This window comes from Bidens hawaiensis, unplaced genomic scaffold, assembly GCF_021521415.1.
Source record: "Bidens hawaiensis isolate Kalapana, Puna unplaced genomic scaffold, B.hawaiensis_p1.1 tig00031364_1, whole genome shotgun sequence".
Classification (NCBI taxonomy): Eukaryota; Viridiplantae; Streptophyta; class Magnoliopsida; order Asterales; family Asteraceae; genus Bidens; species Bidens hawaiensis.
In genome coordinates, this window is record NW_027495277.1 from 136,695 (window position 1) to 161,420 (window position 24,726).

At 37.9% G+C, this 24,726-nt stretch overlaps 1 protein-coding gene across 1 annotated transcript; it reads right to left on the bottom strand.

Annotated features, from left to right (window-relative positions):
* Positions 1-2,234: 2,234 nt before the first annotated feature.
* On the bottom strand, positions 2,235-5,310 carry LOC143581991 (uncharacterized). Its single transcript, XM_077064659.1, has 2 exons — positions 4,712-5,310; positions 2,235-2,484 (listed from the first exon to the last, which is right to left on the bottom strand). The coding sequence occupies exons 1-2, from the start codon at positions 5,250-5,252 to the stop codon at positions 2,288-2,290; spliced, it is 738 nt and encodes a 245-aa protein (XP_076920774.1). The 5' UTR covers positions 5,253-5,310; the 3' UTR covers positions 2,235-2,287.
* Between the last annotated feature and the right edge of the window lie 19,416 nt (positions 5,311-24,726).

Here is a 24,726-nt window from a genome sequence, read left to right on the forward strand (position 1 = left end):
CAACTTCATGTATGAGCTTGATGGTACTAGTAATGAAAATAGTCATGAATTAATGTGTCTAAGATTAAGTGGTTGGGTCAAAGGAATCCTATAGTCATGATTTATGTTTTGTGGTAAGATATGTAATATTATGTGTCCTTTGAATCCATCTTCCTGAAAACCTTGTTGTACAAGAGATCATATGCATCTTCATATGTTTGTATTCGCCCTATATAAATAAGAATCTTCGGATCTAGTGGGATCTTTATAAATGGATCTACAGACTACCAGAAAACTGACTTACACCGACACTTTCACATGTCATTTTTTACCGAAGGATTCAACGATATCCAAATAATGAAAAAAAACCGTCATTATCGGTGATTTCCGACGGATACCACAAAATTCTAAAGAAAAATTATATTTTAGTTGTCAGAAAGTCTGTTGATGATTACTGACCGATCTCAGAAAATCCAAAAAAAATTACAAAAAAGAGGGAGACATTTCAGTTTTTATTTTGTTATTTTCTCCTAACATATACATATTTTTGCATGTTATAATTTTTTATTAGTATCCAAATCAAAGATTTTATGAAGCAACCAATATAAAGATTTTGTAAAATACTGGATGCTAGTTTTATTAAGTTTAGATGACGTAACTTTATCAGGAGTTTGATTTCAGAGGTTAATTTATGTTTCGGTATAGGTTTTTTTTCTATAACCATATGAGCCGCCTTGCCTGCGTTTGTAGAAAATTCAATATTATTAACGTGTTCACAAATATATTTTGAGCATTGGTTTTAAAGATATATAAAACAAAAACCAAAGAGATAAACAGACTTTTAACTAAGATAAAAATCAACTATTACACAAAAAGCTCATAATATGTCTAAAAACATACTTTATACGGTCAATGATGGTCAATTAGGTTCAATGATAGTTGCTATCAGGCAAAATCCCATCTATATATATATATATATATATATATATATATATATATATATATATATGCATTTTGCACTAGAGACTTCTTGGAATTCACACATTCATTTGAGGATCCAAAAAGAAGGCAAAGGCGGTCCATGGGGGTGATTCTAACAATGTTTTAGTATATCGAAAAAACGCAAAATGAAAAAAAATTCAACTTATGGATGTCTGGTTTGTGTTATTTTTGTCGGTTTTTTCTGATTTGATACTTAGTGGATGTAAGTTTTGTTTGGGTTTAGCTACTTGACTCTATTAATAATATGACTAGTCAGTTATGATTTTTGTTGGTCGTTCAAAAAGAAAAGAGTCAATACTAGTCAATTATGGCTAGTTCAGGTCAATAATGATAATGATATGTGAATCATAGTGAAGATTAGTTAAGGATTGTTAATTAGGATCAATGATATTCAGGTAGAGTCAGTAATGGTGAATGATGATTATGGTCAATATATTATGATAAATATTGGTTAACTAAGGTCAATATTTGCCTATTAGGTTAATGATGGTTGATTAGGAATTTAGGACCAACACAGGACATATATGCACATTACATATCATTAAAATGGCGTGGGCCAGTTTGCGTGTCCTAAACATAACAGAACAACACAACACAACCTAATACATTAAAACAAAACTCGATATGACACATTAACTACGCTAAGAGCTATTATGTCTAGCCTGAAACAACTTGACAAGACCCATTATAATATTTGAGTCCACATGTGTATTTTTTTTTAACTAACACAACTACATCCATTCATTCTTTTTGCAGCTGCAAAACCTCATCAACTACTCAATATAAGCCCCAGTAAGACCTCGTCATACGCTTCTCCAATCTCAATCGATAAACTTAACTGATCGAATTAATACCTTGAAGATGTATAATTTCGCTATTTACAGGTAAGGTTGCTTTGTATTCTTGATTTTGGGTGTATCATGAATTTAGTACTGAGTTATTGGTTGGTTTCTCCACCTGGGTGCTTTTGATCTTCGGTTTTACGATCTGTTGTTTGTTTTAGCATCACGTATATGTTTACATGAAGCCAACAATATCAAGAGGTACTTAATAATCAACAATATAATTAGACTTCTTTAATGCTATATTTCCAATGAATCATTTTAATCTTCTAATGTTATTTAACAGTCAACCATATGATAGGAGTCAAATTATGTACATTAACGTAACAAAGTTTGAATATTCATCTTCTTAATGTTTCATATATGATACTAATGAATAAGTCCCCCTAAAAATTTGACAGTGCTAATGCAAACCATAAACAATCTTTACAACTACAATAACTTTGTCTTAAACGCGTACCTACTCAATAACGCGTGTTGGCTCCTGTTTTCGGAGGAGATAATCTGTCCTTTGACCATTCTTCTAAAGCCTTGCGGTGAAGAGCATTCATTCGAATATAAGGTCGTTTATCTTTAATTAACTTCTCGGCATTTTTCCAGTCATCAACCACGCCCAATTCCACCAATAAAGCACACGTGACCGCCACACTTCTTCCATGGCCTGCATAAACAATATAATAAAATGTATAATGTATCAGCATGACACACTGACACTATTTCACTTCTACAAGATTTGGTAATTTCATGCAGACTAAAAATCAAGCATATGTCTTGAAGATATAACAAACCATAACCTCTCTATGCAGCAAAGAAAATAGATAATTATCTTTCAAGTCAAAGGCGCAAAAAGCTTTCGTTATTACAAAGAATGCTAAAGTAGTAGTTATAGATAATATAGAACTTTTTAACTTGTTAGCTTTTAAACACTAAAATGTAAGTTATTCTTGTAATCCGCAGTCTGATTTGGTCAATTGATAGTTTAAAACTTTAAATGCTAAAACATTGCAAAAAACTAGAATGAACAAGTCTGAAACATCTAAAAATGGCCTGTAACCAGTCTAAAACAGCTAAAAAAGGCATGTTTATACTATGCGCAATGATTAAAAAAGCACTCGCTTTTCAAGCGCCTTCTGTCTGTGTTAGCATTTTGACTTTCGAGTTAGTTAGACTTTTCCAACTAACTTGTGTTAGCCTCCTGTATGTGTCTAGGCCATATACAGATAGCATCTATCCTCTTGTACTTTTAACAAAAACTAACAGCTAATGAAGAATTTACTACTTTCTCTCTCTACTATATCCCTACCACAAACCTGCAACCAGTTTATCTTCAACCACCTAGTTTCTAGTATGTCAAACAATTGCAACTAATTCATTTTCACCAAGATCTCGGTGCAGAATTACATCTTTCTCCATTATTAACAGTTATAAGATATCTACAGCATCCACTATGATTCTATGATCAACTAGATTAAGGAACAAGTTCTTGTATCAAGATACTCGTGAAACATATCAATATATCTCACAAATCAACAAGTAACAGTAAAGACTGCTTAACCATAACCATACTTGAATGGTCGGTTACAAATTTACAATTAAGTTCGGTTAATTGTTCAACGTATTTTATATGTATTTTTTCCCCTTTGTTCTAGTTGAAATTTGTTCGACCAAGGTATTCCAAACTCAATTAAAATGTTTCGAAGCTGAAATATGTCAGTTCCAAGCTTGGTTATGGGTTCCACACTATGTGATAGACATTTGCAGCATAAATTTAAATGTTCAAAGCTGGAAATAGAGGTATAAAATTTGGATAAATATAAACATACAAGATTCGGTTTTGGGAAAAATTCGCTTAAGGAAGACACATTAACCGTAACCATAACGAAATGGTCAGTTAATCATATCCACTTAATCATAACCATCAATTTTGTCCGGTTATGGGTAATTTCGGTTAACGGTATCAGGCTGTAAACAGACCGAGCCAAACCGGGATAGACCTTGTCCGTGTTCGTCCATTAAGCTTTTGTCAGACAAATGGACAGTTCACGAACACTCTACCGAACAAAAAGTCGTGTCCGTGTCCATCCATTAAAGAATCGACTTTGTCCGTGCCTGTTTGTGTCCGTTCGTTAATATTGTAAACAGATGAACGAACACTAACGAGCCCTACTGGACACTAATGAACAAACGAACACACAGACATTAATGTACGCTAATGATCAAATTAGCACTAACAAATAATGAACATTAATGGACAAACATACTACATACATAAACGACTCTAATGAACAAACAAAACAAACATAAATGATTATATATTAATTTCAAAAAGTATAATCATTACCAGATGCTAGCAGACGTTCACAAACACTATTGAACAAACACTATTCGTCCGTTAAGCTTACCAAACAAAATTTTCCTGTTCATGTCCGGTTCGTTTATTAAACAGACGAACATAAACGGACTTCTTGCCAAACGGACGTCCGGTTCATTTAGGCTATGTGTAGTGGAGGGGCTACAAAATGGGACGATTTGTGCCATGTGGCGCCCAGTCATCAAAAGGTGGGTTTTTGTTTAAGGGGTGTAGTTGTGTTGTAGCCCAATATATATACACATATATACCACACACAATATAATAATAATATTTTTCAAACATTTGCCGGCGACAAATAACAACCCCCCCCCCAATCGCCACTATCATCGCCCGGGGGGGGGGGGGGGGGGGGTGTTCATCATTTTTGTAGCCCCCATCGCCCTCAATTCTCGCCCCATTACACATAACCTTACAGCCCTAAGTCGGTATGGTTCGGTTTATGGTAACTCCTAGACTAAAGACCCCATTAAACAACAATAATAATAATAATAACAATAACAAAATTAAAACCAATTACCATAAGCACAATGAACAAACACGGGCACATTCTGGCTCCGCTTCCTACACGCCCACTTCACCGCACTTTCAATCGCACCGGGGTCCGGCGCCCGGGTATCCCACGTGGGCACACACAAATACCCATTCCCATTTCTCAACACCCTAGGCAACTCACAAGTACAATCCACCACAGCCGGGTTCCCGGGCGGCATCTTCTCATTCGACGAAGGCCACCCGCCCACAAACAACCCATCAGCCACCTCACTGTACGGGTCCTCTTTGGATTTCAACCTCCGAATGGCTGAAAAGAGTCTTACGAAGTATAGGTACGGGCTGAACATGATTAATGACCAGATTGGGAAAGAGCCGTCTGGGTTTTTGGATAAGAGCATTGGGAGGTTGATGGATGGGTGTGAGGCGAGTGAGACGAGGAGTGAGACGAGTGAGGCGTAGAGGAATGGGATTGAGGCGATGGTGAAGTTGAGGGTTCGAAGGTAGGCGAAGATGGTGAAGAGGGTTAGGGATTTGAGTCCGATTAAAATGGATAGTCCGATACCCATTGTATTGAATTGGATTGAATTAGGGTTTTGGTGAGATTGATGATTGATTGAATGAATGAATTTGGGATTTGAGATGCTTTGCTTGCACGTTTGAGTGTTTGATCAGGGGACACTTTAATCTTATTGACCAAATTAAAAGTTTCACACGTGGACACAACAATCCTATTAGATAAGCTAGTTAGAGCATTAGAGCATTTACACGTATGAGTGTAAATTATAAGGTGAAAAGAGAAAAGATAGTGATTTTTTATAAATTTGAGGAAACTTTGTTTGTCTTTATTTATTTTCTAATATTTGTTGATTGGTTGTGAGTAAATGAGAGAGAAAACTGTAATGATAAATGTATAAAAAAAATATTATTTGATTGGACATGAGAGAGAATTGTAGTGTTTTGTAATGTAATTATAGAGATGATGATGATGATGGAGAATGGGATGAGAATGCTCTTATAATCTCATTCTCCATCACTATCTCTATGATTACACTAAAAAACATTATAATTTTCTCTCATGTTTAATTAAATAATATTTTTATACCTTTATTATTACAGTTTTCTCTCTCTTTTACTCACAGTCAATCCAACAAATATTAAAAAATAAATAGGGGCAAACAATGTTCCCCAAATATTTTCCATATTTACAAAAAATCATTACATTTCTCTCTTCACCCTATAATTTACACTCACAACCCCACCCTATAATTTGCAAACTCCCCACACATAATTATAGGGGATGAGATGTGAATGCTCTTAAAGATTGTCTAACATAGGGACAACTTGTTTAAAAAGTATTTGTTGGCTTATTTTTATATTTGGACGAGCGTAGTCGGGCTTTGTAGGTGGCATTTTGGTGATAAACTTTGTGTAAACGATGTTGCAGTGAGGCGTTTTGTGAGTGAGTGAGTGAGTGAGTGAGAGACAGAAAGTTGTGGGCATTTTACCACTACACTTATTTTTTGTAAAACTTTGAAATGTTAACTGGACGTCACATGACGTGAAACATTTAGGGTGTAGAGTTTTAACTATGCATGATCTTATTATGTTATCAAAGGATTAAGGCAGTCTAGGCATTGTTTTGTAAGCATAGATACTGGTGATGATCTAAATGTGGTGGAAAGCTAAACTTCAAATTTGTGCTTCAATCCCATCTTGGTTATTCATCACAACTCAAAGTTAACTTCTGTCTCTTCAATCTAATATTTCAGGAGTTTGGAAGAATATAACATCAATCGACAAAGAGTTTGATCGGCTATCCATCAATATTGCCTCATATGTTCCGTGAAGAAACACTAAACGACCCCGGCAGATTACGGATAATCTTAGGGTTAAGTAGATATTTCCCACGAGGGTTAGGTCCGGCAAAGATGGTTATTCTTCTTGACCTGCAAAACAGACACCGTTAGCTCGTCACTGAGAAGGGGGGGTTCCTCCTTGTGACCACCCTCCGGCGTGAGAATCAGACTAGATTGCTCTGAATATAAGTGTATATTGAGAGAAATAGCTAGAGAGAAGATAAGATAAGATCCCCATACCGTTCTAAGGTGTTGGAGTATTTATAGCCGAAGGTAGGTTTCCAAGCAGGTACGGCCAGCTGTATAATATTCCTTTTCCACCAACTACGGGCTATGTACGTGCCACGATGGGAGTTGGTGGGTAGGCAGCGGCTGATAGTGACATTTTGTACTGGAGCGTGCTCCTCCTCGTACTATTGTCGGTGAGCTGTCACCCTGTGATTGGTTCATGGGCTGCTTTGGTCAGATCTTGTCTATTTTGTCCATACCTTGGCAGGTATAGTACAAAAGATCTTCCAGAAGCGTACGGACTAGCTCTTTTGGGCGGGAATATTCCCGCCCTGCTCATTCCTTCTTCAGGTGACATTACTGAAGTATTGAGTTAGTGCCTTATGCGTGTAGCCTTACTGTTAGTGCGGGTGGCCTTTCTTCTTGGCTTGTACCCACAACTGCGGGGACAGGAGGGGTACTGTACCAAGGGAGGCTTTCCTGCGGGAACAGCTGGCCTACTGCGTGTAAGGTCTTCATCTCTCTGAGCATGGTGGGTCCTGCGGAACCAGCTGGTCCTTACGCACACGTACCTCTTCAAGGTGTGTCTTGCGGGTCCAACTGGGCTTTGCGGGGACCTACCTCTTCAAGTCCCCCCAGTCCATTGTTCTTCTCATGAATTGTTAATGAGGTGAACTTTTAGACTTTAAGCAAGGGGTTTTAAAGAGGGGTTTTTGTTTTTTAAGGTTTTCCATGGGGATTCTTCCCGCAGTTTTCCTAATGTCACTTGCAGAAATTCCCGACTTTTCTGCCTGATCTTTGGTCATGATGCGGGTAGATGTTTAATCTCTTCGCAAGTCGGGAGCGTTGAGTTTCACTTGTATAGATTCTTCACAAGGTTTTGGTAGTTTTGGACATAGTGATCAGTTATGTTAAACCACCACTTCCACCTTGAAGCTTCAATCTAGTTCTCAATGTTCCCGCCATGCGGAGGTGTTATTTCTCTTTCCGTAAGCATGGCCCATAAGATCCTTCTTGGTTTCAATTCCCTGCAAGTGCTAAGTATGTGAAGGGTTTCGCCTTGACACTGTACCCGCACTTGTCTTACGGTTTCTTGCTTTCCAAGGTAAGGGGGTATACTCCATCTTATTTTTGAATCTTTTTGAATCTTTTTGAAATTCGAAGAGTTGGTGAAAGGATAAGGACAACCCAAACGGTTGAAGTGACGTTGGCGTCTCCTGACGATTTCTTCTGACGGCTTCAGGACGTGCAGGAAGTTATGACGACGTGACAGTATATGGTCATTCCATACGTTTTTTCAGGCGCGTGGGCGCGAGTTTTACGGCACGCGTCCTTTTGACAGCTGTTGCCAGCTTGCTTTTTCCACGTGTCGCCGTTTCATTGCACCTGCGCTTTCTCTCTCTTCCGCATTAAAGTCATCGCATTCATTGCGATGAGTATATAAAGGGGGGAGAGGGTGCATCTCAATTCATACGTTAACTTCACTCTTCTTCTTCTAAGCGATTTCCGGCGAATACTCTAACATTTCCGTCGAGCATTCTCCTGAAATCGTTCTCTTAACCCTTACACCATGTCTTCTATTCACGATCCTGAGGTTAACGTCGAGGAATCTGACGTTTACCTCGAGAACCCGACGTCTGCGTCCGATAAGGACGATGAGAGTACTGCTGGCGAGTGCCAGTGTACTCTTTCTGTCGATTTATACCACTATATCGTCAAGAAGTTCATGCTCAATCCTTACGAGCCTGAGTTTCCGGAACCCCACCAGACGGTGTATGATGCCCCTAAGGGCAAGATAGGGATTTATGCCTCATTCTTCATATATGGGAATCTCAGATTCCCATTAACGAAGTTCGTAAACCGTGTTCTGGAGAAACACGGTGTACACTTGACGGAGGTGCACCCGATGGCGATCGCTAAGGTTCGCCATTTTGAATGGGTGTGCCACATTCTGGGCATCGAGCCCCGCGTCGACCGCCTGATGACCTTCTACTCCTGGAGGTGCATCCAAGGCTGGTATACCTTGGTCACTCGGATCAAGGGTTTGAAGATCTGCGCTACCGAGCGCAGTCTTCGGTCTTGGAAGCGGGAGTTTTTCTACATCTCCGCTCGCGTCGTCCCCATTGCGATGACGTTCAAGAATGGGAGGGCACTCCTTAACCTTCACGCCTCCAACTACCAGGAGACGGAATGGTTTACCAAGATCTCCCAGATCCAGACTCCGAATTACCGCTTTGCGGAGTCTGGGATGGTGATGCTTGGGATGAGCCGGGTATGGAAGGATGCCGGTTCTGAGACTCCGCAAGTACCTATCATCCTCGAATACGGTTTGAACTTTACACCTTACGGTATGCTCCGTCTTATGTGCTGATATAGGGTTTTTCTTCTAACTGTTTTTCTTTTTATTTCAGAGGGGAACGACTTACAATCGCTCCTGCATCCGCGGGAGACTGGTGGTCCCGCCCGGCTGGGTACTCGCGATCTTGACGAGAACGAGTTGCCCATCTTGGAGCAGACGTCGGATAGATTTGTGGAGGTCTACCCGCAGGGCCACGAGATTTGAGCGCCACGCGGCCAGGTAAGGGATTCTTTAATCCTCGCCCTCTTCATGCTCAAACTTCTGCTGGAGTTCCTCTAATTTTATCATCTTCTGATGAGGGATCCGCAGATGGGCCTTTCTTCGTGAGGAAGAAGAAAGCTGCCGGCGTGAAGGGCAAGGCGATGGTTACCTCCGCCGTCGACCTGGGAAATCAGTCTGATTCCGAGACTGAAAGCGAGGAGGCGGCGGGGAACCCTGGTGGTGGTGAGACCATTGTCTCGGAGGTTGGGACAGCTGTCACCTCCGAGCAACCAAGCGTTACGACGGTGACTGGCGTGAAGAGGCCAGTTCCATCAGGTTCGTCCCCGCCCGTCAGAACTTTCAAGATTAAGAAAACCCGTAAGTATAATTTTTATTCACCTTTCCCGCCTTTCTTTTCGCCATTGTTTTTAATGTTTTGTTCTTTATGCAGGAGTGGACGCATCCGCATTCAAAGCGGTGCGGGCGGAAGCAGTTCTGGACCCACGACGATAGGTTTGGTCAACCTATCCGAGGCGATGACCCAGGCGGCCGCGCCTGTTTCTGGAGCTGGTTCGGTTGCTCATACCGTTGAGTCAACTGTTCTAGTAATGACGTCATCTCCGCCGGCCGTCAGTGTCATCTTTACCGCATCTTTCACTGAACCGGCGGTGATTTCTTCTGCAAGCTCCGCAGTAGCGACCACGGTTGTGAGTTAATCTCCAATGAGTTCACCTCCGATGGTCTCTACCACGGTGGCTTCTACCACGCCCCCTCCGGCGCCAGCGACTACCTCGTTCGTGGCCGGTTCTTCAGGTATGTTCAGGGTTGGGGCTTCTAGCCAATCTTTGCCCCCTTCCCATCTCCTTGACCTCTTGGATGGATATCCTTTAGGTTCGGGTGATGGGTTTGGCGGCTACCGGCCTGTTATCGACCCTACAGGTGCGTTGGGTTATTTTGGTCTGTTATCTATTTTTATCATTTTTTTTAACTGTTTTTTGTTTTTTGCAGTTTCGGATTCCAACGAGGTGTAGCTCCACGGTGGAAGATCCTCCGGGGAACGACACTCCGAACGGCTGCGGACTGCGTCGAGTGGGCGCATCATGCCGCCCCAAGCGGTGCGTTGGGGGAGGCAATGGCCAGCTACCAGGAGGGTAGGCTGTCCAATGAGCTCCGGATCCTCCTTGCCCGGATGCAGCCGCGCGTCGAGCTACTTTGTCGTGAAAACGACTAGTTAAAGACGGCGCGTGGCCTGGAAATGGCTCAGGCGCGAGCATTGCGGGAGGAGAACAAGAGACTCGCTGCCACCGTAGCGGAGAAGGAGAAGGCCTTCAAGGACCTTGAGGTCGAGGTCCAGGCCAGGCATGAGGCCCGCTCCAAGGCTACCCAAGCTGTCAACGAGCAGCTTAGGTTGGCCAAGGAGACTGCGCGTAACGCGACCGAGAGGGCCACCAAAGCTGAAGCCATTACTGAGCCTCTGCGCGTCGAGAATGAGGAGCTTAAAGCCAAACTAGAGAAGCTTCAGCAGGCTCATGATGCTTTAGCCCTAGAAGACGCCAAGAAGCTCCAAGAGCTCCTTGATCAGAAGGGTATGCTTGATCGCACTGAGCGTAAGCTTAAGGGCATTGAAGAGGCTGCGGCTAAGGATGTGTTGCTTACCAACCTCGACAAAAATGAAGCCGAACGCGCCCGCGATCAAGCTCAAGCTACCCTTCAGGAGGCTCTGACAAATAAGGAGTGGCTTCTGCGAGAAGCGTTGCCTCAGGTACGCATAGCTTCATAATTTCTTTACGCTTTTCTTTATACTTAGAAAAGTTTTTGATATATATATATATATATATATATATATATATATTTGGTAATCAAAGGAATCACCATGCCCTCTCTTCTTTTTCAGACATGTGGTTTTTATTAAGAACTAGTGGTATTATCGACGCATTGCGTCGGGCGGGTTGGTAAAACTCATGCGCGTGGTAACAAAACCTAAGCATCGTCGTCCAAAGCGTTGAGGTGGTAAGTCGACGAGAATTCGGTCCGATTTTCATCACGTTCATTACAATACCGGAACCAAAACAAAACAAAATTAGCATTCGGGCGGTTTTCGTTATGTTCGTTACGATACCGGTATTAAAACAAAACAAGGTGAGTCAACACAAATTTGGTCGGATTTTGTCACGTTCATTACGGTACCAAAACTAAAACAAAATTAACATTTGATCGGTTTCCCTTGCGTTCGCATCGGTATCATAATTAAAAGAAAAAAAACAAAATGTCACGTGTCAATAAGGTGCCGCAAAGCGGCCCAATAAGGCTTTGTGGCACCGAAGTTGTCTTTTATACTTATTAGGAATCGGTCGAGCACCTTCTTGTAAACTATGTCATTACATCTATGGGTTGGACGCAACTACTTCATTGGAGTTCCAATATTGGACTCTTTGGATCATTAGCCGTGAGAAAAGTTCATAGTCCAAGAATTTTATTACATGTATTGTATTATTGTTAAATTCATGTTTTTGGTAAAACAGTTCTTACATATAATACAAATCACAAGAAATTCTTAAATTTAGAATACAATCATCATACAATTTTGAAAATATAAGGGTAATATGGTCTTTGCTCGTATGATGATGTACGGTTAAACAATTTAATTTGAAAAATACATACAATAATGGTCTTTCAACTTAATGTTAAATTTTGTAAACTTATTAAATAGTTACACATTTACCCTCTTCTAAACTAACTACTCCCAAGACCTTTTAACAACAAAATCTTTTTCGCACGTTAATATATTTTTTTTAAACAGCACCATAAAACCGAGCATTTTATTCTCTTAATTCGGGTATGATATTGCTATAATTTTTTTAAATTTAAAAAGATTAACATGTTATGTGATTACCAGTTCGGACCGACAATGGATCCAAACATATGTGCATTTAGTCTGAGTGATTTATCTTGTGTTATAACGTTTTAGATATTTCATTATATCATAGACACTAGTAAACTTTCCCGCGCGTTGCAGTAGAAACGTTGATAAACATAAACCCAAGTGTCACAATGGGAACATTAATAGAAGATAAAGTTAATAAAATTTGTCATTATAAAAATTTAAGTTTCCTTGATGAAAACAAAAAAAAATGATATTTAAGAAAACATTATATTTCAAAAATTTAAGTAAAAACAAAATATGTAAAAGATATTTGTAGAGAGAAAACAATATTAAAATAAAACTTAGAATTGTGTGGCTCAAATTTAAGGGATAAGATGTTAAAATAAAAAGAAAGAAAAAGTGTTGTGACTCAAATTTAAGGGAATGATGAATAATATTTTTATGAGTAGGGTAAATGTTGGTTTTTAATATATATATATATATAATGCTTTTAGACTCTGAGATAGACAATATGTTTGCCTTCTCAGTTTTAAGACAAACACCATGTCTTTCTCTTCAGAGTAAATAAGTTTATTTAACACTTAAAAATATTCACCTTTCTGCTCAATTACTGAGGTTTTTAAAATGGGTAACGTTTTTACCTTATAATATCAGTTGGTAGCTAACTTGACTTATTGTTTATTTTGGACCTTCTATTGTCGATAGCTTGACTTGACTCTTCCACTTAGGAACAAAATTATAAGAAACCCGACTTTCTAATAACTACTCCGGTCGATAACTGAAACAGTTCACCACTAGAACTATCGTAAATGACCGTTGTAAAATAACTCCTTTCCTAGATTTATTATTATTGGGCAAAGAGTATCGCCTCTTTCTGTTCCTTTCCGTGTAATTCGATGTATGTATATATCAATCAATCAATCAATCATACCCAGTGGAATCTCACCAATAGCAAAGCTATAAGTAGGGTCTGGGGAGGGTGGGATGTAGGCACACCGTACCTCTATCCGATGGGATAGAGAGGTGGCTTACAGGGAGACCCTCAGCTCAAGATAACATTGTATGGGAGAAAATAAGGGGCATCAAAGTACAATAGTGATAAAATTGATAATAGCACGTAGTAAAATTAATAATACTAATACATGTATAGATAACCATATAGAACTATATGAGAAGAGAAAACATAATGGTGTGTGACCAAAAACATGTAAAGAAAGACCGCTAAGGTATTCTTTTCTCCCTAAAAATCCTTAGCCTTAATTCTAAGTCTCCAAGAATTCTTATCCTCAATAAATCTTCATGATGACTGTTTCTCATCTCAGCATACTAAAATCATTTTAAGCATATCATTAATGCAACGTGTCATGCTTACTTCCTCATTCATATTATACTAGGTTATTAACCCGTGCACAACACGGGTGGAAATTAGTAATTCGTCAGCTAAACATATATGATTATACATTTGAATACAGAATTATTTATTTCTATACAGAATTATTTATTTATTCTAGAATTATTATTAATTACATAACTAAACTCATCGCAATTTATACAGATCTCTAATACAATATTGCTTTAAGATTTGTTATATCATCAAATCCAATGATATTGTAGTCTCCTCAAGAATTAAACATCCTAGAAATCTTCAGTAGCTTGGGAATACCGTCTTCTCCACTTATCACCACGACCATCCCATCTCTTTTGGACATATAATATTTTATTTTTAATTAATGAATATAAAGATTTTTTATTTGTGTTTAGTTTCCCAAATTTATTAATGTGTGTATGGATGAGATTATTGACTCTTTGCACAATGGTTTAAGGATTAATATTAGTTTAATAAATTTTATATATGTTTGTTATTTATTCCTCATAATATTATATGAATAATTTTATAACTAAAAATACAACATTCTTGACCTCCCATAAGATATAAAGATATCTAACAATATCAATTTCTTTTAAATGTTACATTTTAATATATCAATTTGAGTTTCTAACACCAAATACTACTTGATTATATAAAGATAATTTAAAAGTTTTAAATAACTAAGTGCACCTTGTTTGCACTTAATTTCTTGTTACATTGCCGTTTGTAATAATAAAAGATTGATCGCAATCACTTACATAGAAAAGAGAATTTTGTTGTATCAAAGTAGGATCGAGGTGCTTGGAAAACTTATTATGGCATCTACATAATTTCAAGATGAAACACAAATCAAACTCCAAAAAAGATACTAATACAAAGTCAAAAACATTAACAGTTGCCCACCCATAATAAATTAGGGTTAAAAAGTACCAAAACAACTACCAACACGAGAACAAAAGCCAAAAACATGCAAAATCTAAAAACAAAACACCCCTTTCGTCACTCGGGTGTCGACTCAGGGGCTAACCTAAACATCCCTATATGGCTTGCCTCTCGGGTAGTCATGAGGAACAACGCTTCGGATTCTGTCTGTACGTGAGCTTTGACCTATTGGTGGTAGCTTCGCTCTTTAGGGCTTTGGCTTGAGCTCCTCAAGTCATTATTGGGTGGGGAACACATGTCTTTGAAGGGACTTTGACTATGGCTCATTGACCCCTCTCTGGCCAAGGGAGGCGTATACGGCCTTTCTATACTATACCATTTCCCTCTTGGTTAAATAAACCAAATAACTGAAATACTAAAAAACTCAATATTCCTATTTACATCCAAATAAAAAATATAGGATCTTTAAAACACATACCTCAGGTCCTCAAGTGATGCTTTCTCTTGGGAGAAGGTAAGTACTCACAACCGTGGGACCGTGATCTATCGCACCGGGAAGACGGAGATTGGTTATGACATGGTGAGCGGGAATACCGACCTGGCAGTGATCACATGCGGTCAATGTACGGTCACCGTTGACTCTACAACAACATTAACCATATCAATTTTACTGCAATTACATATATGAGTAGCGCACCTGCCAATATACATTATACAAAAACCGATGAATGCATAAAAGAATAAAAAGAAGACAATTTCTAACCATCTTGCAAATGAATTTGTTCAGTCAAACAAGTGAGAATTGTCAAAAGTTCATTATCATGGTGTCAAAAGGCAATTAACAGATGACAATCTTTAAACTCAACTATTAGTTTGATATGGTCATACAGGTACACAAGTTCTATGTGCGGAATTAACGTTGACATCGATGATTTGTCTAAAAGACCCTTGATGTAGTTTTACTAATCTATGGTAAAAAATTACTATAATAAAACACAATAATAATCTTTTATAATTTGCACCCATTCTAAAATCTACAGTGATGAAAACACAAAAAGATCAAAACTTTTGACCTTTGTTACCATGACTACAGTTTTGACTAAGTTTGACCACCTGAAATTACCAATCCAATAAACACAAACCCCAAGAATTACCCACACTTGTACATTTGACAAATACAAAATCCATATTAAATGACAAGAATAAAAAAAGAATTAGAAAAAATATTTGTAACAAAGGTCATGGTAACAAAGGGTAAAACAATAAAACTAAAAACTAACCTAATGTCAAAAGTTTTATTAATAAAAATACAAATTAAAATGACAAGAATAAAAAGATCAAAACTTTTGACATTAGGGTAAAACCATAAAACTAACTTGTAGAGCTTAAATATGGCTTCAAAATTTTTGTCACTCTTCTAAATTTGTAATTTTTGAAAACATGAATTATGGTCATTTACACAAAATAATTCAATATGCCCAAAATACCCTTCAAAAAGCACATCTTGAAGTATTAAGAGAGAAAAATATACATAAAAAAAACATGCAATACAAAATATTTAGGGAACAGTTCATGAAAATTAGATCATTAACACAAATGAAAATTGCACCTTTGTTCTTTAGTTGTAATAGTGAACCCTATAAAATTTCAGAAAATCTTAATAGTCGAATTTTATAAATTAACTTTGTATGTTATTCGGAAAAAAAGCTGAAAAGTTCGTAATCAATATTTTTTTATCTATTTGGTTTACCTGAAACTTAAAACACAATTTGACAAGCTAACTCTTATTAAATCTAAAAGCCTTTTAAAACAATCTCGACTCATATCATATTTAGTTATTAGTTATAAAACTAAACTACCGAAAATAGAAAAGTAACTTGTAATAAAACTAAAAAAAAGACAGTTATATCTTTTGAGTTACTGTAAGTGAGGAATACATGGTATCACCATGAATTGCAAAGTTTCATATTGTTAGAGTAGATATAGTAGACCATTTGTTTTAAATAAATTGCAAAGTAACAAAGTTTGACTTTGACATCAATGTTTGACCTATTTATTGGATATATATTATTTACTATGGAACTTCCACTGAACTTATCAACAATCATTTCCAACGTATTTATATCTTCCAACTACTACATTTAATCTACATAGCTCGCGTAAAAATATTCGCCAATCCCAACCAGTCAAAGAAAATAAGAATCAGAGGGTCGGGCCGCATATACATCGGTGATGACTCAAAACTAAACTATGTCATTTGACTTTTAAAAACAAAGAAAAAAATGTTTGTGAAAATAATTTGCACTGAAAACATTAATGTTTGGAATTTCATGCCGTTAGACATATGACTCAAATTTAGGAAGTAAATAATTTCAAGCTTTCAATAATTAATTACTAATCAACATAATAAATTATGATTAAGAAAAATAGGAAACTCAACTCAAAAATAGGAAACATAAATAAAATTAAAATGCTAATAAAATGTGATTGTGTTAAATTAAATTACTAATAATTATGATGATAATCAGTTACTTTGTTACCCATATAGTAATATGATAATTTGATTTTCAAAATTTGAATTACTAAGTCAACATAATAAATGATAATTTAACTTTCAAAATTTGAATTACTAAGTCAATATAAAAAATTTTGACCAAGAAAAATTAGCAAACTCATTTGAAAATTTGGTAGCAATAAATCAAATTGAATTAATAGGCTAATAAATTGGAAATGTGTTAAATCAAATTATATTAAATAGCTAATTAAATTAAAGTATACACAAAACAAAAGAAAATACACATATAAGTATTAGTTTTATTACATAAACAAAATCATGTTAAGACTCTACCGGTCAAAGATGACTTCTGGCAAAAATGATACAACATTTTAGATATAATCAAGCAATTATGTACCTGTTGTTTTGACATTGTTAGCCTCAACATTCGCTAAAATATCACATGATCCGGTTGCATCCCATATTTCCTAGAGAATCTTGGCAATCATTCCTAGCATTTGTCACTGCTTACCCGTTACCATTTTCTTATGGCAACATGTGTCAAAAATTTCCTACACACGCTTGTAAATTTGGGTGTCTGTCAACATCAACTTAATTACGAAAATGAATTGCACAAGTTTTGACTTTGTGGGCAAATTATAGTGTACTTTTTTGCTCCAAATCTGAGATAATTTACAAAATAATTAGTATGGTCAGATCATATTGCATGAAAGCTAATAAAAAAACGTGTCCAATATTCATTGTGATAAGCACCAGATATAAGGTGTTTGACTTTCCAAAGTCAAAATAAAGCTGAATGAACCTTTATCACCAAAGCATATTGAATCTGTAAAACAAAAACATTATAATTGAGCAAACATAAATATACATGAACCAAAACTTTGCATGAAAAGTATATGTAAATGATCATGTGACTTTATTACCTTTCATCTTGCAGTAAAAATACTAACTTTGAAAGAATGTTACTGTTTCCTCTTGAAGGTTATGAGTGGTGCCAACAAAAGGAACCAGAACCACAAGTACTCTCATCACCTAAAAAAGCTTTTGACTTTGGAAAAATCTTATTGTTTCCTTTTAAAGGTTTAGAGATTTCTGCATTGGCATAACTCATAAGTACTCCCATCACCTAATAAGCTAGTAGAAAACCATTACCACAATTATTAAAAAAATTAAAGAATTGAAAAGAATATGAATTATAAGCATATGAAAGCATACCCGCTTAGCATCATCTCAAAATTTTACTTTACCAACAGCAATTCCAACAAAATTAATGCATTCCATGGTAGCGGGTGGTGCTAGAAGCACACTTGATGGTATTGAACTTGCAATTTGAATTGAATTTCAATTTCAAATATAAAACATAATATACCTGGTAAACCCGATTCGGTTGAAATTCGAAATTGATAGCAGATGCAAAAAATGTAAGATTCTGCCAAAAAAAAAAAAATCTTTAGGAGATACAAAATATACAAACTCAAAGTCTCAAACGATTACAGATGAAGACTATTGCAAAGTCAAACGACTGAGGATTTCGTGCATCGTGGAAGGCGGTGGATATACGATTGTTGCCGATTAAGGATTTGTTCCAGTTTGGGTAATCGGAATAGAGGGAGAAGGAAACTAAAGAGACGGTTTTTTTCTTTAGGCCACTTGAAATTGCAATTAGAATTATAATAATCAATTTGAAATATAAAACATTAATTTTGTCGTTGGTTATAAAGGAAAGATAATTAATATTGATAAAATATAATAACTTAGTTTGATTTATTTTAAATATATTGAGAAATTCTAAGAATGCTTAGTATACATGGAATGTCTAGTAATTGATATTCTTTTTGAATTATTTTATTGTCAACAAAATTAGAGAAGTGGTTGATAAAATTGGAAACATAGAAAATAGACCAATAGGAAAGGGGCATGTGGCAACAAACTCAATTGTTTTAATATATAGTAGGATACTCATAATTGTTTTTGGTCAAGTTTATTCTTCAAATGTTGTCATGGATAGAGGTGCATAAATCGGGTTTTTTCTGATACCCGGGTTCGGGCATGGACCGGTTTCGGTATGATCGGGTATTGAGAGAAATCGGGTAGGGTTCGGGTAGGGTATTGAGGAGAAAAACTCAACCCTATGTACCCGGGTAGGGTATGATCGGGTTCGGGTATAACGGGTATTGGAACCGAGTATATGTCCGGATACGACCAGATATTAATACCTGGTTTTGAATTTGTAACTTTTTTAATCATTTTTAAATTTGTTTAAAATTTATATTTGCTTTGTAATTAATAAAAACAATTAAACTATATTACAAAAACCATAAATCCACTTAAATACAAATTATTTACTTAATAATATGCATTTTAAAAAAAACTTTAACATAAAAGTTGTGAAGTAAACATAAAAATATATTATAAAACTCATGTATTAGAAAATTGGTATCGGGTATCGGGTATAACCGGGTATGGGTATAGGGTATGACCGGTTCAGGGTATTTACGGGTATAAATCGGGTACTATTCCTGGTACGGGTATTGAGCTCAAAAAGCTTACCCTCTCCATACCCTACGGGTAGGGTCGGTTCCGGTTTCAGGTATAGAATATCCGGGTATAAAAAAAACCGGTTCCGAGTATTTTTTGGGGTCCGGTTCCGGGTACGGGTTTTTTTTTGTACCTCTAGTCATAGATGCTCTTGTATGCCAAATACTTATTGTATTACAACTAATATTATAATTATAACTATATATAATTTACAGGTTTGGTGCCGCAAGTGGCTTATTGGGCCACTTGGCGGCATCGTATTGTTCGGTGAATTTTGTATTTTTTTTAGTTTAGTTACCACAATAAACGTAATGGAAACTGATCAAACGTCAATTTTTTTAGTTTCGGTACCATAACAAATCTGAAAGAAACCGGCCGAGTTTGCGGAGACTCGCGGCTTTATTCAAAGCCCATGACCGACAACGCTACCGACCCCCCCCCCCCAAATTGGTCGTTGGTCAACCTCAAGTTTTTTTATTTTTTTCAATTTTTAGTTCCGGTACCGTAAGGTACGTAATCAAAACCGACCAAATTCGTGTCAAGTTACCGCCTCAATGCTCTGGACCGTCAACGCTTTGGTTTTACCACCACCTGGGTTTGCCAACCAACTAGACATCGTCTTAAATATTTTTTTTATATGTTAACGCTTTTATATGTTAATTTTGACGAATTAATATTTTGGGTTTTAACCCTCAAATTTTACCAATGGTGTCTATATTGTTACGAACGTAGCCGGTACGGACCAAATTCGTGTCGACTCATTGTCGTAACGTTCGGGCTTTACCAACTCCTAGGTTTCAACGTATGGGTTTTGCCAGCTGCCCCGACGCAACGCGCCGGGATGAAAATCTAGTTATATATATTGAATGTCCTAAAGTCGCTTAGCAAGTGTAAACCGTTACCATCAATAACCAAAATGATACCACCTGAATTCACGTCACACCCCCACCCCCCCCCCCCCCCCCTCCATCACAAGGGTATCCTAGTTATTAATAGATAAATAAACATGTGATATTTTATGTTTATGCCTTCCAATTTTTTTTGTTCTGATGTCAAGTCATATTTTCACATAAAATATCACTTTTATTTAATTTTTAATGCACTTAAAAAAAGAATGTGTATTTTTAATTTGTGAGATATCTTTATTTATATTTCTTGAAATCAAATTAGTACCATTTGTAGGTTAAATTTTGTTCTAATTAACTCTTTTATTTATTCTTTAACTAGTTTTTGAACCCGTATGTACGTTACACGGGATTTGTCAAATTATCGAAATTTAGGTATTTAATCATACATAATTTAGGGATTTTCTTTTGAATTTTTAGATTAATTTTAATATTCTATCACACACTTCAAATGCCACATATTTAAATTTTACATTTTCTTAGATTGAAATAACGTTTTAAAATGACATAAAATCAATATTAAAGATTTTTATATGATCAATATGAATGTAATTTAAATAGTGTTTTACAAATTGTAAGATTATAAATAGTGTATTTATTCAACGAAATTTGAAGTACACACATAATTAAATGTTCATTATAAATATATGTCACTAATTATTGTATGAAAATGGTTTATAAATCATATTTAACTAATTTAATAATTCACTGTTTGAGTTTAAACTTTTTATTGATATTCAATAGTTTGTATATATTTTTTTTCAATCGGTCAAACTTAAATACATTTTTTTCTTCACATCAAGGTACAACTAATGGATCATACCAATTAAACGCATGACCCATGAATAGCATGGATTAAGGAGAGTGAAGATTAAAAAATAGGAAAAAAATTAAAGAATATAATTATGACACATCATCATTATTTTGCTTATTAGTATAGATAGATAACGGCCATTACTGTTCATATAGGATAAGGAAATACACTTTCACATAAATAAAAGATTGGTAAAGTAAAGAACACGACTTAGACATTAAATTTTGTTAAATCAAATTAGTATATAGAAAGTACACCTATTCATATAATAGTGACAAAATTATTATTGTCCTTTATATTTATTTACTTTTGAAACTTAAATTATTATTATACTAAGGGTGCACTGTGCACGGGGTAAGTGGGAAATCCCATTGGGTAATAATACTTTTGAAACTTAAATTATTATTATACTTCGGACTACAAAATAATACACGGCCACAAGCACTTCAGGCAGTGAAATCGGGTAGCAAATTTAGGTTTGTGAGGCCGAAGAACGGTGAAACTGGGTTCGGGTTGGAAATTGGTTTCAAGTTCACTTAGGTGGCAAGTATTGATCGGTTGGTTGGTTGAATCAGGTTGGTTGGGTAAATTGGGTAGTGCCCCTTCCACACTAACTAGTAACAAGATAAAATAAAAAACTAAAAACTAACTCTACTGAAGAAACACTAAGTGACCCGGTACAGATTATAGATAATCTGGGGGTTAAGTAATGTTTCCCACGAATGAGGTCTAGCTGAGAAGGCTGTTCTTCAGGAGACCTGCAAAACAAACACCGTAAGCTCGTCACTGAGAAGGGGGGGGGGTTCCTCCTTGTGACCACCCTCCGGCGTGAGAATCAGACTAGGTTGCTCTGAATATAAGTGTATATTAAGAGATTGCTAGATAACTGGATAGCAGATGATCTTACCATTCCAAGATGTTGGAGTATTTATAGCCGAAGGTAGGTTTTCTAGAAGATACAGCCGGCTGAATAGTATTCCTGTTCAACCAACAGTGGACTATGCACAGGCCATACTGGTTGGTGGGTAGGTTACGGCCAACAGTAACAAAGTCGGCTGCACTATTCCACCAACTGTAGATTATGCACGTCCTACTTACTGTGGATTGTACGCAGGCCATGCTGGTTGGTGAATAGGTTACGGCCAACAGTAACACTATTCCACTAACTGTAGGCCGCGCATGCTCCTCAGTAAGGGTTGGTGAGTAGGCAGCGGCTAATAGTGACAAACAGTACTAGAGGGTGCTCCTCCTCGTCCTGTTGTCGATGAGCTGTCACCCTGTGATTGGCTCATGGGCTGTTCTGGTCAGATCGTCTGTCCTATCCATACTTCTGTAGGTATGGTACAAGAGATCTTTCAGAATCAGACTGGCTCATTTAGGCGGGATTGTTCCCGCCTTGCTCATCCCTTCATGTGACTACTGAAGTAGCTAATGTCTTGTGCGTGTAGCCCTGCTGTCTGCGGGTAGCCTTTCCTGATGGCTTGTATCCGCAACTGCGGGAACAGGCGGGGTACTTCACCATTGGGAGGCTTTCCCTGCGTGTTCAGCTTGTGTACTGCGCGTAAGATCCTATGAGCATGGTGGGTCCTGCGGGAGCAGATGGCCTTTGCGCAGACGTCCCTGCTCCAGGTGAGTCTTGCGGGACCAACTGGTCTCTGCTGGGACCTACCTCTTCAAGTCCCCCCAGTCCAATGTTCTTCTCATGAATGTTTAATAAAGTGAGGTGAACTTTTGGACTTTGAGCAAGGGGTTTTGAAAAGGGTTTCTAGTTTTAAGGTTCTCCGTGGGGATTCTTCCCGCGGGTTTCCTAATGTCACTTGCAAAAATTCCCGATTTTTTTGCTTGATCTTTGGGTATGATGCGGGTAGGTATGTAACCTTCTCGCAAGTCAGGAGCGTTGAGTCTCACTTGTGTGGATTCTCCTTGAGGTTTTAGTGGTTTTGAACATAGTGATCAATTATGTTTAAACCACCAATTCCATCCTGGAGCCTCAAACAATGTAGTTCTCGACGTTCCCGCTATGCGGGGATGTTATTTCCGTTTCCACAAGCATTGCCCAGAAGATCCTTCCTGGTTTCAATTCCCTGCCGAGCGCTAGGTATGTGAAGGGTTTTGCCTTAACACTGTACCCGCGCTCGTCTTACGGTTACTTTACTTTCAAGGTACTCCTGGCGTCAATTCCCTGCGGGTGCTAGGTACGTGAAGGGTTTTGCCTTAACACTGTATCCGCACCCGTCTTATAGTTACTTTGTTGCCGGGGTATTCTTGGCTTCAATTCCCTGCGGGTGCTAGGTATGTGGAAGGTTTTGACCATAACACTGTACCCGCATCCGTCTTATGGTTACTTGGTTGCCAAGGTAAGGGGTATTTTCCCGCTTACTTTTGAATCTTTTGAATTTTGAATTTTGAAATTCGAAAGGTTGGTGAGGATAAGAACAATCCAAACATCTGAAACGTCATGTGACGGTTTCTTCTGACTGTGTCAGGACGTGCAGGAAGTTATGGTGACGTGACAGAACATGGTCATTCCAGTCGCTTTTTCAGGCGCGTGGGCGTGTTTTTTCGGGCGCGTGGCCGCGAAGTTACTGGCACGTCCTTTCAACAGCTGTTGCCAGCTTGCTTTTTGCCACGTGTCATAGTTTCATTGCACTGTCGATTTCTCTCTCCTCCGCATTAAATTCACCGCATTAATTGCGATTACTATATAAAGGGGAAGAGGGTTATTTGCAATTCACACTTTCACCTCTCTTCTTCTTCTTAGTGATTTCCGGCAAATACTCCCCTTTTTCAGGCAAGCATTTTCCCGAAATCACTTCTTTCTGCAAAAATGTCTTCTCATGATGCTGAAGCTGTAGCCGACGATAGGAGTACTGCTGGCGAGTGCCAGTGTGCTCTACCTGTCGATCAGTACCAGTACATCGTCAGGAAGTTCATGCTCGAGTCTCTCGAGCCTGAGTTTCCTGAATCTCACCAGACTGTGTACGATGCCCCCAGTGGCAAGATCGGGGTATATGCTGCATTCTTTGTTTATGGAAACCTTAGGTTCCCATTGACAAAGTTTATGTACCGTGTCCTGGAGAGGCACGGGGTGCACCTGACCGAGGTGCATCCGATGGCGATTGCCAAGGTCCGGCACTTCGAGTGGGTGTGCCGGATTCTGGGTATTGAGCCCTACGTGGACCGCCTGATGACCTTCTATACTTGGAGGTGCGTCCAAGGGTGGTACACCCTGACAACCCGTATAAAGGGTTTAAAGATCTGCGTGACCGAGCGCAGTCTCCGATCGTGGAAGCGGGAGTTCTTCTACATCTCTGCCCGCGCCATCCCCATTGCTATGAAGTTCAAGAAGGGCCAAGCGCTTCCGAGCCTTCACGCTTCCAGCTACCAGGAGGCGGAATGGTTCGCGAAGATATCCCGGGTCCAATCTCCGGTTTACCGGTTTGCGGAGTCCGGGATGGTGCTGCTGGGGATGAGCCGGGTATGGAAGGA